The following is a 15,023-nucleotide window of genomic DNA, read 5'->3' as shown; positions in this document are numbered from 1 at the left end:
TACTGTCTAAGTGCCTGACTCTTTTTATATGAAGCTATGTTCATTGGGATATTCGGAAAGATGCCCGTTTATTTAGCTTGTAAATGTCCAAGGAAGCTTCAAATACTCATGTATCTACTTATTAATAAAAACGCATACACTATTTATTTTACCTCAAACATTTAGCACCTATATATACGTTTTAGTTTTTTAAAATTGTTTTAACAAATAATACTTATGCCTATTTGAGCTTACTTGGGCTTGTTTCGCTAAAGGAACGGCATAATCAAATGGTCCCAATTGTTTGATCAGTCAATGACTAAATGCAAACGGTCGTAGCATTTCAGCCATTTATTGATTGAATTTTGCAGATCCTTTTCTCCTAACAAGACATGACAATGACACCCAGTATGACTATTTTATTTCTTTTACTTTATTTTCTTACTGTTTTCTTTTTTTTCCTCGAGTTTAGGTACCTGCCATTTCTTTGGCCTATGAAGAAGCCGAATCAGATATAATGAAGCGTCCTCCCAGAGACCCTCAAAACGATAAGCTTGTCAATGATAGGTGCAGTTTTTATTTTTATTTATTATTTTGTTTTTGTTGATTTTTTTGTGGGTTTTTACTAACTACTAACGGTTACACGGCAGTTTCTCATAAGTCGAGAATGTAAAGTCGATAGTTCAATGAGTTTACACACTAAAATACGTTACATTATGGATTTTTGAGAAAGTGCAGTTGCATTTATATTTTAAATAATTGTTTCTTGCGAAGGAACAATTTATTTAAAAAATAACTGTATATATTTGGTTTTATTTTTACAGTGGTGTAGATTCGGTTTGATTAAAATGAAGTAATATAATAATCTGATGCCTGCGGTATAAATAATTGCATGAAATGGGTCCAAAGTTCACAATTAACTAATAATTAATAACTAGTTTGTTGTATAGTACCTTGTCATATATTTATATTTTATTTGTACATATCTAACTGGGAAATATGGTGGGTGTGTTCAAAATAAACGACCAACATTTGAGTGTTGTCCTGCAACACGAATAGTTTGTAATCAGTATTGCAAAGTTTGTTGTCGTTTACTGATGACCGCCCTAGAAATGAATATTTAGATAACTTAGCCATGAAACAAATCAGACACAGAATACACATACCTCTCCCCATGTTATCACGCAAAATCGCGACGGCCGCTTTGCTTAGCACTAGCCTTGTAGAACCTACGGTCCTATTTCGGTTTCGTTCTCACCTTAGTTACAGGCACGCTGCCTCGCGGGGGCTCGGGGGCTCGCGTAACCCCACCCCAGTATTATTTTTTCTCACAACATTGTGGTTACGATGTTCAACTTCAATTTAAAAAATAAAAACGCCATAAACTATGGCTGTAACTGTACCGTAAACTTCTGTAAACAAAGCCGTAACCACGAACCAGATTAGTTTAGTTTCGTTTAGAAGTATAGTTTGATTTTAGTTTATTTCTGTCATGTTTTTGTTACGATCGGCGTCATTCATGTTCATGTTGCGGGAATAGTCATATCTAACTTTTGTTTCGTGATTTGTTATGACGTAAAAGGCATTTTATGAACAGTCAGTCACCTTGTATGTTCCATTCATCCGCAATACAAATGGTACAGATAGTGGACAACAAAAAGTAGAGAAATGAGTGTGTTCCATTCCATTCCGTTTCCGTTTGCTTGATACATTGATATCTATGAATGAAATGTTATGTAGTAAACTGCTAGAGAGAGAATTGTTAATGTTGATTTTGACTGCAAGCTAAAATTTCAACCATCATAAAATTGTGTCGGGTTCCTTTTGTTTCTCAACTTCAATAATCAGTAAAATATCAAATGATTGTTCAATCAACGTACAAATAAATGAAGAACGGAAGGGACCCGTTCACAACCCCATTGGCGACCAAACACTAGCATTTCAAAATCAATTTGAATGTTGCACATCTGTGTTGGGGTAGATTATAGACTCGGGGCGGCTCAAGGAATCAGTGCAGGCAAGTGTGTCCTTCATGTCTCGTCATGATTTGTTTACGTTCTGTATTATTATTTTTTTCCGTTCACGTATCTTGATGTATGTTTGTTTGGGCGAGTTCAGGTCCCTGCCATTTCCTTGGCTTATGAGAGTGCCGAGTCCGATATTATGAAAAGGCGTCCTAGAAACCCTTTTAGTGATAAGCTCGTCAACGAAAGGTAACTGCCATAAAATGCAAGTTCTATATGCTTTTTGACGGTCTCTCTGTACTCTCGCGGGGGCAGTAACATGTTCTCCTTAAAGGACTTTTGAACTGTTGTTGTTTTTAACATGAAATATATACATATGTGCGTACGCTGAACTTCTGCTTTCCCTTCTGACCAAAATCCTGGACCCTGAATGCTTATTACGAAACCTCAGTGTGATGTTTTATTTGTTCTCTTTTTCTTCGTATTGTTTCTTCTTCCAATTGTGTTTTTCACGGTTGTTTATTTACTTTTGTGTTCCAGTGGAATTTTTTTGTGTTCCTTAAGTTTATGTGTGTCGATCTTGTCAGCACTAAACTACAGTGTGTTTGAGTTGTGCTTGTCTGATGCGATTGATGATACGATACATCTCAAGTTATTAACGATCTTCGGCGAAAGTACACAGTACTTTTTATCGTTCTTCTAATAAGTGCCTAACAGAAAATTTACTATACCTGCATTATACTGTATCTGCCTTATTCTGTTCTCACTTTGCGTCTTAATGAGAGTGATTATAAAAGGCTGGCGTTTCTGATATAATTCAGATGTATTAAATTCCGACAGAAACCTCGGACGTTCATTCATCATTTTGCACTTAGCTTTCCGGGTCATTCATTATCATTTTCCGGTCATTATTTTAACCATTTCATTATTCATTTAAACTAAATAAATGTGATTCGTACAAGGAATGTCAGTTGAAAGTTGCAGTGGTCAACTATTAACTTCTGAGTCGTTGTACGAATTAATTACGGTAGATCTCTGTAGGAGTTTAAATTTTTTAATAATCCCACAGATTTTGTGTTCATGGTCATGGTTATTACTTTCTAGTATATAAAAAGCACAATATTTGAGGGTTGTTAAAAATAATGTTGTAGAACTTTAACAATCCAGTTTATGGCTGATCTAGTTTAGTGAGCTTTGTTCTTTCGAAAGAACCCATTTGCAAACTTTAACACTCAGTTTGTAGTTTTTACACATTACATAATTTCTATTTATAACACTCTACACCTTTATTAGGCTTTAGATTAGATTATTTTCATTTGAATCACCATTATAATAAGTCTATATACAGTAAATTATATTTGAGCGTTTAACTCTGTTTCTATAATTATATTTGCTAAATCTGCTTCTTTAAACTTTGCAATCTGATTTATAAAAACCTATGAGAATCATGAAAGTCAACGGTAATATGGAACATATAATATAAGGTTTATAACATAATTTTAAACTCCTATGCTCTTACTGTGCTATTTATTTAGTTTAAATACGCTTTCAGAGACTAAACAACACACAATCCTGTTTCTAATGGTGCCACATTTATTTCTGGATCGAATGCTAAACTGATGTTGATCACATTGACCCAAATGTGAGACATCAGCTTCGTCATTTCATCTAGCACAGTAAATATGCCGGTACCGATGAGCCGTGATTGTCTGTGTTTATGGCACTCTCCTATCTCCTTACTGAACCTAATAACACACTATTCTGGACAGGTCTAATACTCAACTATGTGCATGTTTGGATTTTATTTTTCATTTTAACTAACTGTTTGTGTTGCGTCGTCGACCTGCCCCGTCGGCCTACTCTCTCTATAGGTGCCTGCTATTTCTCTGGCTTATGAGGCTCCGGAGTCGGACATAATGAAACGTCAGCCTCGCGACCCGTATACCGACAACCTGGTTAATCGCAGGTGGGTCACTACAGCGGTGTCGTGACGGCTTAGCTCACCACAGAAACTACCTCGGCAATGGCCTCGAAATTATAATTTTTTGCCCAACGTTCATACTCCATCCCGAATGACGGGAACCACGTCCCCAAGACGCATCAGAGATGCTGACACACAACGAAACACAAACGACACTATTCATCACCACCCCCCCCTAAGTTGGTCTTTCAGAGACTCCTCTCCTTCGGACGTTGTTGTTGCTTTGAAACAAGCATCGTCAAAAACTTTTCATCATCTTGTTTCTGCGCTCTTTTCATCAGTCGTTTCCTTATGATTTTTTCACCATCATACGCCAGCTACGTCTCTACAACAAGTACACGTCAAAACCGTATATGAATAAAACCAGTGATGGAATGTGAATGTTGGGAGTTGGTGTTGTACCTTCAAATACATTCGTAAAACACTGCACAAAATTAAAAATGGATGGCACAAGTAATTTCGTCAACAATTTTTTATCTCTATGTGTTCACTAAGTTTAGTATAATCACACAATTCCGTATTGGTACTTTGTATAGTGTTTAAACAATCAGGTTAAAATATTTTGCAGAACTAGTTATTAGTGAAAAATTGGTAGTCAGCTGTATGCATGGAAATTACAAATAGAATAGAACCTAGTGGTTAGTAATATTAAGACACACATGCGCAATTTTTATGTAGGACACAGTAATTTTGATAATTATAAGATAAATTTGCCATCCTCAACTTATTGTGGGAATTCAATATTTTAGCCTGTTTGTAGAAATCTGTAAATAACAGAAAAACAAAATAAATTTACAATTTAACTAATAAATTATGCCGAGGTATAGTTTTATGTGATGCGACTAGAGCATTGTAGAGAAGCACTGCAAAATAGATCTGTGTCTCTAATAATCTTTATTTATTTATTTGATTATTGAACATAGTTATAATAAAGCTAGTTGATATATGGCGTGTTCTCTAACTACTGAATTTCTCACACATAATACCAACATTGTCTACAACATTCCATCAGTCGTCGTCACATTCATCACCATGATCCACAACGTTCTTCCACGACACAATCACAGGCTCCAGTTTTTATAAAATATAACCTGACACAGTTTATTAAAGCATCTTCTAAAATACAACCTTCACATTACCTAACTTGGTATATTGGAGTTATTTATGTGATAGAGAGCATTCCGTAAATGATGACTAGTTTTTGTGTAACTGTCTGGGATATGTTTATGATACACCGTAGGAGTTAAGCGGATGTTTTATTAGTTGAATTAATATTTTAGGAGAAGTTTTGTTCGTAGAGGTATATTTTTCTTGTCTTAATTTTTGCATGAATTCACCTCTCCTCTTCTTGTGGTATGCTTCTTTGACGTTTAACTAAAAATATATATTATATTCAAAATTTTTTGTAACATTTTATCGTAGTTTAGACTTTTTATTGCGGGTTAAAAATCTTATCGGATCAAAACTTTGTCAGTAGGGTAAATGAAATCAATTTATAATAATAATTTAAGTTTTTGCTAGTACTTTATTTAGGAACATTTGTAGGTTTTACACATAGTTTCTTTATCTTTATGGAAACAAGATTTGTTTTCAGTCTAAATAAGTAATATGTATTAACAACAGTGAGGAAAATTTCCAAATAATTCCTCTTGTGTTAATAGATAACCTATTAACTATTTAGAACGACTTAACAGACTTAAAATTTCATAATCATACTGATGCTATGAAAATTTTATAACAGTGCACTGTAGAAAGTAGGAATACGAAGCCTATAAGAGAGTAGCCAATATGAACTTTACCTCTTTAATTTATTTTTATATTTTCCTATTAATTAATTTTATGAGGTTATTTGTTTATTAATTTACTCGATGAGGGTCAAGTAAGTAACGTCTACCATTCAAAGAACCATACATTATGCCCCTGAGTCTAATCCAAATTAACCCAAAGCAGAAGTATCGCTAATAATGGGACTTAATTTTATTCACACTTCCAATTGTGGTAGATATTTTAAACTCATTTACATATTACAATTAAGAAAGTAAAGTTACGTCCCATTTTACGAAGTTTGCATGACACAGAATACAAATTAATGTAACAGCATGCGATGGATGTTGTCTTGTAAGTATGTTTACTAACATAAATGTTTTGTTTTTCATTTTCCTTTTTGTTATCGCTTTCTATACTGAATCTCTTAGATATATACCAATTCTCAAATGTTCAAACCACTAATCTTTTGTCTTGTGTAGGTTGATTTCGATGGCTTATGGCCAGATAGGTATGATCCAAGCCGCAGCTGGATTCTTCGTCTACTTCGTGATCATGGCTGAGAATGGATTCCTACCGACGAAGCTCTTCGGCATCAGGAAGCAGTGGGATTCGAAGGCTGTCAACGATCTCACCGATTCATACGGTCAAGAATGGGTAAGTACAACTTGTCGCGGCAACAACACCGTTTATTAACTGCCACGATTTAGACCTACAAGGACAGGAAGACCCTGGAGTACACCTGCCACACCGCTTTCTTCGTCTCGATCGTCGTCGTACAGTGGGCCGATTTGATCATTTGCAAGACCCGTCGTAATTCCATCATCCACCAGGGAATGAGAAACTGGGCCCTCAACTTCGGTCTCGTCTTCGAAACCGCTCTCGCCGCTTTCCTCTCGTACACCCCCGGAATGGACAAGGGCTTGCGCATGTTCCCACTCAAGTAAGTACCCATTTGTTGTATTGGTGGCAGCAAATTGATTATCTATGTTAATTTTCAGATTTGTCTGGTGGTTGCCCGCCATTCCATTCATGTTGTCGATCTTCATCTACGACGAGGTGAGACGGTTCTACTTGCGTCGCAACCCCGGCGGCTGGCTGGAGCAGGAAACATATTATTAATGTCGTCACGACTTCAGTGTACTGCCACTTCGTGATCATTGCGCAGGCGTGTCCGGCCCACGGTCACTTAGTTATTATTATATCTCGATAGGAAGGACATCGTGCGAGATCCAAATCCGTGACCGATATCATTCCCTATCGATAATTGTACAAATCCTGTTGCTATTTCTAGTAAATTCGCTGCTTATGCAGTTTAAAAATAATATTATTATTATAAATAGCGGGCGAGAGTGATCAAGTTTTTTATTTAAGATTAAAAGTTAAGCTAAATAACACAAATACACTACTCTACTCGTATAGACAGGGTCATTCCCGCGCGCTTTAGCTATTTATTAAATTAAATTTAAAAAATGGAAAAATAATGAAAACATTGGATTAATTTTTATGGACTCAGTTGATCCCGTGGCAGTTTGAAAATTATCGTGGAAAATACCATTAAATCATTAAAATTATAAATAAAATAAAGTAAATTTCTAATAATACAATATAGAGAGTTGTATGATTTTGATCAGTCAGAATCAGGTTAGATGCAATAGTGGTTTCATACATTCCAGTTGAAAACTACAGTTGCCTTAGTGCTGTCAGTCACAAAGAACAACATCAACCAAGATATAAAATCAACAACAAAAAAAAAAAAATTAACAGTCTGTTCAGTCCGATGTTGAGAGTTAAGCGCGGGCCCGCGTCCGATTAGTTTGCTGTTTGGGACGCGCGCCCGTGTTTCCACACTTAGTAGCGTCGATGTGAATGACCGAGGTAGTATTATTTAGGCTTTCAACACTTAGGTTAGCTAGATTGTAACTGTGTTGTTATATCGTGTTAAGTGTCATACCAGTCGTGCTCAATACACAACATGACTACTACTATCACGATTGTAAACGTTTGACATTCATTCATTTGTTTGTATATAGTTTACCGTCACTGTAAACACGAGTGTGCTGTACGTATTACAACTATCCCACACAGCAGAGTACTGTCAGTACTGTGTTCCAGTACTACTGTGCATTTGTTACGACATTATCTCTGTCATTGGTTAAGTCATTTTTCGAGCCAGCTACACTCCGAAGGTCTGCTTTAGTAGAGCCCTATTTTCTTATACTCAAATCGCGAGCGCTCTGGTCCGAGACCAGGTCATCACGGTATTGTTATCTTATTGTAAATATTTTTAAGTGAATCACTTAATTATTTTTTGCTTGTGTTCTTTTCACATTCATGTTTTAGTATGTAACGATGCTGTAAAAATTTGGGTTTTAATAAAAATGAATGATAGTATTACGAATTCATTCTTTTATTTTTTTACACACTAAGTCAATATTTAACTTGAAAATTTTAGAACTGGTAAGTACGATGATAATGTAAACTTAGAACTTCAATAGAGAGCTTTTGAATACTGATGTATGAAAATATTTTATACCTCCCTGTAATAACTATTACAAGCAATGTACAAGTGAATATCAATTTTGTGGTAATAAACACACAAGTAGTTCTTTTTGAAGTTTAACTAACATGTCAACTCAATAACAATGAATAATGAATAAAAATATCTTAAAAATGTAGTGTTAGCTCTTCTATTAAGAAAAAATAATAATAGGTACCCTTATGGTACTAAATATTTTAGTACATGTCAGTTTTATAACAACATTTTACATGCTTTTTATTGAGGTTTGAAGTCTTTTTATTGAAAAGTTATCGAAGTGAAAGTTTCTTCAGTTTCCAAATTTGGATAATTTCTTTATTATATTACCCTACTATACATGGGAATATTTGTCGACAAGTATATGTTTCTCCACAAAAAAAAATTGCAAGAAAAACGTCCTTGATACAACTGTACCGTGACTGCATTATTCTAACGTAATTTTTAACCCTAAACTTAAATCATTGCAGTTAAATGAACCGAACTGTGTGCATGTAAGTTTTACCTGCATCTGTATCACTTACATTCACTTAATATTACATATTAATTGTTTATTGAAATTATTTAATAACTCTTTTCACTTGCTATCTAATATGAACAAAATTTGTCTCTATTTAGTTAAAAATAATTTTGTAATCGTAGACAATAAGATTATTTAAATTTGTATGACTAAATAAACAATTTAATGAATTTAATAAACACCTAATATGTAGAAATTCTGTAATTATGTGACAATTTTGTGAAATATTAAATTAATTAATGAATATATGTGGTTAATATATAATTAATCATACAAAACTAATATTTTAATAAGTATGTATTTTTTAATAACATATTAGTTTTCATTTATTAGTGAAAGTATATTATTAAACGAGTAAATTGTGGACTAATGAAAGTTTCTTCTGTTTCCAAATTTGGATAATTTCTTTACTATATTACCCTACTATACATGGGAATATTTGTCGACAAGTATATGTCTCTCCACAAAAAAATTGCAAGAAAAACGTACTTGATACAACTGTACTGTGACTGCAATATTCTAACGTGATTTTTAACCCTAAACTTAAATCATTGCAGTTAAATGAAGTGAAGTGCGTGCATGTAAGTTTTACCTGCATCTGTATTTTGTTCACCACACATATGTAAGTTTCCACCTTCAATTATCATCACTTACATTCACTTAATATTACATATTAATTATTTATGAAATTATTTAAGAACTCTTTTTACTTGCTATCTAATATGAACAAAATTTGTTTCTATTTAGTTAAAAATAATTTTGTAATCGTAGACAATAAGATTATTTAAGTTTGTTAAATTTGTTTGTCTAAATAAGCAATTTAATGAATTTAATAAACACCTAATATGTAGAAATTCTGTAATTATGTGACAATTTTGTGAAATATTAAACTAATTATTAAACATATGTGGTTAATATACAATTAATCATATAAAACTTATAATTTAATAAGTATGTATTTTTTATTAACATATTAGTTTTTATTTATTAGTAAAAGTATGTTATTAAACGAGCACAAGTAAAAAATATAATGAAAAAAAATAATATTTTAAAAGCTCACAAAAATTTACTTATCACATTTCTTGTTTATTCAGTTATTTACATGAAATAATGAAGGGTCGTTCTTTTTAATAACCATTAAATTATCCAATAAGGGATTGTAATACATACAATTTTCATCAATTTTGTGGTATGTATGTAAATATGTATTAAGAGTTTACATGTTTATATTACTGAACTTCAAAAAGAAAATTATGTAACTTCGAAGAATGTTGTACTTAAACGTTAAATAGAATGAATGCATTCTGTTTATAAAACACAAGTAAGAGAATATACAATGTATGCATGTATTGTTAACAGTTTATTTATTATATATAATAACTATGTAATAAATTATTAGTGTATGATCTATTAGATATGTTAATACTAAACATATACTTAGTTTTGATCAAGATATGACTCTATATTATATCCCCGTGGTCGCTAATAAATCCAATCAGTCTATTATCGACTCGCCTATTGATCGATGAATTAGTGGTGCACACCCACTATCTTAAATTAATTCGGTGGTGCGGTTCGGTTTGGTGCAATGTCCCTTTCGGTTAATTCGTGCTATATTTAGTGTCTTATTGGATTTGTCACAAATTTTACAGGTAGATGAATCAATTGTTAAGGAAATTTTTAAATTATTTTTGTTATATGTTGAATGTTGAAGTATATCATATATTCATGATTTTGTATATTTTATTCTACAGTGATATAAAAAAAAGTTGTCTCTTTTGTATAAATGTCATTTTATTTAATGCTTATTTTTGTTTGTTGTTTTTAAAGCTTTTGTTGTTGTGATTATTTGTATAAATTCATAATTATATTTTTTGAATTGAATTTGAATAAATTTTTGTGCTGATTCATTTAAATAATAAGTATTTGTGTTTGCGAAGCATTACAGAAACGACTCTGCTTAGCAATATATTTAAGGCCTGTTTTACGACATGCTTTTATGATAACATGTTTCAGACACAAATTTTGGCCCCTTGGTGAATAGGTCCAAGATTTTAGAAAATATATGACAAATGTTTCAGAGTTAGTTTTAAAATGGTTAACTAAGTTATTTATACTTTCCGTATTAATCTCGTATAAATAATTTTATTTTACAAATAATTTGTAACAATTACATTTAGAATCTGTTGATTTCCACTCATCAATTCATATATCCTTACCTAATTCATTGATCCAATCTCTCAATAATTAAATAGAAAACTAATATCCTTTCTCCATTATCAACGGGGAGATTTAAGACTGCATAAACATAAAATTATAAATACATCAAATATAAATATAAAATAACTTTTATTTTCAAATTTTACAATGTATTCGACACATTTTTACACATAAGTTTTATAAATATTATTGTAAGAATTTTTATTATTTACATAATACATTAAAAATTGCACAGAGTAAATGTGAAAAGAAATTAAAATTATATCTACACAGTATAGTCCACACATAATAAAAAAATAAATTATATTAAAAAATAGATTATGTGAACTGGCATGGCTTAAAGTCACAAGGAAATTGATTAAGGATGCCTATATTTTAAAAACAATATTGAGACTAGTTTTAACGTAGATTTATCCTAATTTATACTAAGTTATTTTCGTTATTGTATTGTAGGCTATCTGGAGTCGGAGCTGCTGGTAACTGTCCTGCTAATGTGCACGATCTACAGCAGAATTTCGAGTAGAATTTGTGTCGACAGAATTTCGCTTTCACAATTAGGCCACAGTTAGCAAGGAATTTATTATCAGTGCAGTGCTTTGGAACGTAAATACCTAAAAAAAATACATATAAAAATATTTGTACGTACCGATTGACATGACAAAACATACCTTCTACAGTTACATAGGTACTCGAAGCGTCCGAAGAATATACGTTGGTGGCATGACAAGTGTATGTTCCCGTGTCAGTTAGTTGAGCATTGTTTATTGTAAGAGTGTAGTTATCTAAAACATAATAGTATGTTAAATTTATCAAACTCTGAATATATTTTTATTATACTCACATGAAATGTCAACGTTTTCAGATGGGTGTACCGGTTCGCCGTCTTTGGTCCATTCTACTTGAGGTTCTGGGCTACCATAAACTTCACATGGAATCTCTATTTTAGCGCCGACGGGATATTTTCGAGATTCCTCAGGAAGCCGAACCGAAACTGGTGCTAAAATATGCGCGTGTTAAATAATCCACAATTTTTTATCTTCGTGCAGTACTGTCTTTGTTTTATCATGAAATTTTTAGTCAAATTAAATAATTACAATCGCTACTACAAATTAAATTAAACCCAACACTACATTATCATGCAACATGCAAGAACTATGACAAAATAAAACTAGTGAATTTTTTTAGACTATGATTAATAATACAGATCATGCTTTACCATTATACGGAACCAAAACATAGTTGTCAGTTTGAGACTCCACAGGATGAATTTCGTTGGGTACAATCTCTGGCGACGGTTCAGTGTATGGGGGAGCTGTATGAGGTTCAGGTGTGGGAACGTACGGGGGCTGGCGAATAGTTGGGACATACGGTTTGAAAGTAACCGGTTCTTGTGGAGGATTGACAATATACTGACGGTATTTGTCGTCTTTCGGGTCATCACTAAAGTAAGGACCTCGAGCTCTGACTGTCACAGACCAGCTGGCAGCTTTGCCATGACCGTTGTAAGCCTAATAAAATTTCGTTGGTTCAAGATGTCAAAGGTACCCTTTTTATACAGTTATACAGTAACGTTGTAAATACTTCTCTCTTTTGTTTTCATTGTTAGGCTGAATTAATAACACACAATTACGAATATTGAAAAGAGGATAGTATTACATCATCACGGTACTATCGAAGACATAATTCTTCAGCTCTTCTGTTACTTTAATAAAACAAATTTTAACAGACAAATAATGATGTACCTGACAAGTGTACACTCCCAAATTATGAAGACGAACGTTGTTAATATGTAGAGAGTAATCTTTTCTAATTTCAAAGTCCTTGTTTTGATAGGGAATCATTCCATTCTCCTTCCACCAAGTAACTTGGGGATATGGATAACCAAGTGCGAAACAGTCTAATGTTGTTGGTGCATTCAATGACACGAGGACGTTAGGTTCTTCCTGTTCCAAAATACTAGGTTGTCTAGGTTGTGAGTCTAAATTATTAGTTTTTAGATATTAGTATACTACCAAACCAACCATATTTAATAATTAATGCTTAAACACATTTTTTATAAATTAAACATGCATTTTATCCTTCACCCAAAATAATCACCACTAAGTCATTTACCAATTGGATGGTTACATTTCTGTTTTGTATACTTACCAACGACATCCAGCTTAATTTTGTTAGTGACAGATTCACCTACAGCATTTTCAGCTGTACACAGATAAATTCCAGAGTCGGTTTCATGTAACGTGATAATTTGTAGCGTCTGATCCAACTTGATTTTGTACCTTGGTTGCTTTCCATCGATCTATAAAAACTTCTATAGAACTGCCTTAAACGTGTTAGACGATTCTTACCTCAATGTTATTTTTGCTCCATCTTACATTAGGAGTAGGATTGCCAGTTACGGCACAATTTAAAATGACATAATCACCAAGGGCTGCCCTTACTTCAGGTTTATAAATGACTGGGTCAATTCGAGGAGGAAAATCTATGAAATAGTATTCGTTAATTTTAGTAACATGCTATAAACCGTCTGTCTGACTTACATTCCACTGGAGCCTCTGTGTAAGCCGGCCAACTGGGTTTCGTAACTAGCTCTCCGGGGGCTTGTACAGGTTCCACACAAACAGTGCTACAGCCTCTGTAGCAACATTTCAGGAATGATGAGCAGTCGGCGTCATCTCTACATTCCGTGCTACAGTTGGATTCCGTGGGCGCAATGTTTGGACACACACCAGTTTTGTTTACTAAATATACAAATTAATAATTTGTTACAATATAATTTGGTATTCAATGTTACCTTCTCTACAAATACTGATGTATTGTGGATCACTTGCATTTTCTCGTTTAGTATTGATGTCAATTGTACATCGAGTATTTTCATCACATTGAATCGATTGGCAAGGATCTGTACATCTGCACTGGTTACAATTATTTTCATCCACATAAGCCTCTATGCCGTAAGGGCATCTTAGACTTATACAGTTTTTGTAGGTGTCAGAACATTGTTCTTCGTTAGTCTCGGCGATCGGTGGAACAGCTTTATGGAAATAAATAAAAGTACATATTTGAATTAAAGAGTCAAATGTATGTAAAATATATACAGAGGAAAAATGGCGTACAAAAACGATAGTACTTTGTGAAGGAACCTTTCATGAGTTGGAGAAAAGTTCCTCTAATAATCTAATGCTATATGAATATGTACATATGTTCTAATACTATATGATCAGAAAGCGGCAAATGTACAAGCTTCGATGCGATCGATAATCAGTGGTCTCGAAGCTATGCACTTACAAGACTCGGTGTTCGGCATGAGTTCCTTGCAATAGTCTATGCAGGACTCGTAGCTTACAAAATTATTATAGTTTCCTCCGCATCCTTCGAACAAGAAACAGTTGCCTCTATCATTGTCGAAGTACCAACGTTGATAAACGCCGTCTTGGCAATTACCAACATTAAGTGGCAGCTTACACACATCTAAATAACAAAATATTTATGTTGAAGCTTAACAGATTTTGTGATTAAGAAGAAAATTAGCAGGTCAGCTACACTGTTAGAATTAACCGAGAAATTATCTATGAGATTTGTTTACGCTTGCATAACGACTTACCCGTGCTGACAACGTTTGGATGTGGTTCCTGACGAGTGAGACACACACTCTCACATTCTTCAGAAGAGCTAAATCTGTTTCCGTTTCCTCCGCAGCCACCGTATTTGAATCGTTCGCATGTGCCACGTTGATTGTCATAATAATACTTGGCTACGAAAGCATCACAAGAACCTGGATCTCTTGGAAACTCGCAAACATCTGTAATAATAACATTTGTTGAATAAAAGCTTAACACTTTAAAAGTTTGTTTTACTTTGGCCTCTGAAGCTGCCGCACTGCCTCTGGCATTGTTCTTCACTGTTAAATCGATTTATGTTACCACCACATCCGGTGTATGTGAACAACACACAGTTGAAGGTGTTAATGTCAAAGTAATAGGCGATTTGGTTATCGGTACAGTTTCCGGGGTCCATAGGTTCGTAGCACATAGCCATATCATTAGGAGGTACTAAAAT

The 15,023-nt window shown here is 33.6% G+C and overlaps 2 protein-coding genes across 11 annotated transcripts in view; one reads left to right on the top strand and one right to left on the bottom strand.

Annotated features, from left to right (window-relative positions):
• Nucleotides 1–8,089, top strand: part of LOC109601910 (sodium/potassium-transporting ATPase subunit alpha) — a 46,223-nt gene extending 38,134 nt beyond the window's left edge. For 5 of the 9 annotated variants that reach the window (XM_049961697.1, XM_020018206.2, XM_049961698.1 and 2 more), the window contains 4 exons: nucleotides 452–546; nucleotides 6,171–6,345; nucleotides 6,399–6,631; nucleotides 6,690–8,089. In XM_049961697.1, coding sequence (XP_049817654.1) covers nucleotides 452–546; nucleotides 6,171–6,345; nucleotides 6,399–6,631; nucleotides 6,690–6,810 — 624 coding nt within the window. In that variant the 3' untranslated portion in view covers nucleotides 6,811–8,089. Of the gene's footprint in view, nucleotides 1–451; nucleotides 547–2,097; nucleotides 2,193–3,814; nucleotides 3,910–6,170; nucleotides 6,346–6,398; nucleotides 6,632–6,689 lie in introns of all 9 variants that reach the window. The other 4 variants (XM_020018208.2, XM_020018211.2, XM_020018205.2 and 1 more) reach the window with 3 other exon arrangements.
• Nucleotides 8,090–11,076: 2,987 nt separating this feature from the next.
• The window catches only part of LOC109602866 (papilin), a 52,827-nt gene continuing 48,880 nt past the window's right edge, over nucleotides 11,077–15,023 (bottom strand). For both annotated transcript variants that reach the window (XM_020019316.2, XM_049961189.1), the window contains 12 exons: nucleotides 14,822–15,016; nucleotides 14,569–14,766; nucleotides 14,253–14,435; nucleotides 13,759–13,998; nucleotides 13,505–13,705; nucleotides 13,313–13,446; nucleotides 13,113–13,263; nucleotides 12,707–12,942; nucleotides 12,181–12,472; nucleotides 11,806–11,961; nucleotides 11,633–11,746; nucleotides 11,077–11,575 (listed from right to left, as the gene is read on the bottom strand). In XM_020019316.2, the coding sequence (XP_019874875.2) occupies nucleotides 11,385–11,575; nucleotides 11,633–11,746; nucleotides 11,806–11,961; nucleotides 12,181–12,472; nucleotides 12,707–12,942; nucleotides 13,113–13,263; nucleotides 13,313–13,446; nucleotides 13,505–13,705; nucleotides 13,759–13,998; nucleotides 14,253–14,435; nucleotides 14,569–14,766; nucleotides 14,822–15,016 (2,291 nt within the window). In that variant the 3' untranslated portion in view covers nucleotides 11,077–11,384. The remainder of the gene's footprint in view (nucleotides 11,576–11,632; nucleotides 11,747–11,805; nucleotides 11,962–12,180; nucleotides 12,473–12,706; nucleotides 12,943–13,112; nucleotides 13,264–13,312; nucleotides 13,447–13,504; nucleotides 13,706–13,758; nucleotides 13,999–14,252; nucleotides 14,436–14,568; nucleotides 14,767–14,821; nucleotides 15,017–15,023) is intronic.

The sequence above is a fragment of the Aethina tumida genome, chromosome 1, assembly GCF_024364675.1.
Source record: "Aethina tumida isolate Nest 87 chromosome 1, icAetTumi1.1, whole genome shotgun sequence".
In the NCBI taxonomy this organism is placed as follows: Eukaryota; Metazoa; Arthropoda; class Insecta; order Coleoptera; family Nitidulidae; genus Aethina; species Aethina tumida.
The sequence above is the reverse complement of the archived record's forward strand: the minus strand, read 5'-3'. Positions and strand labels throughout refer to the sequence as shown.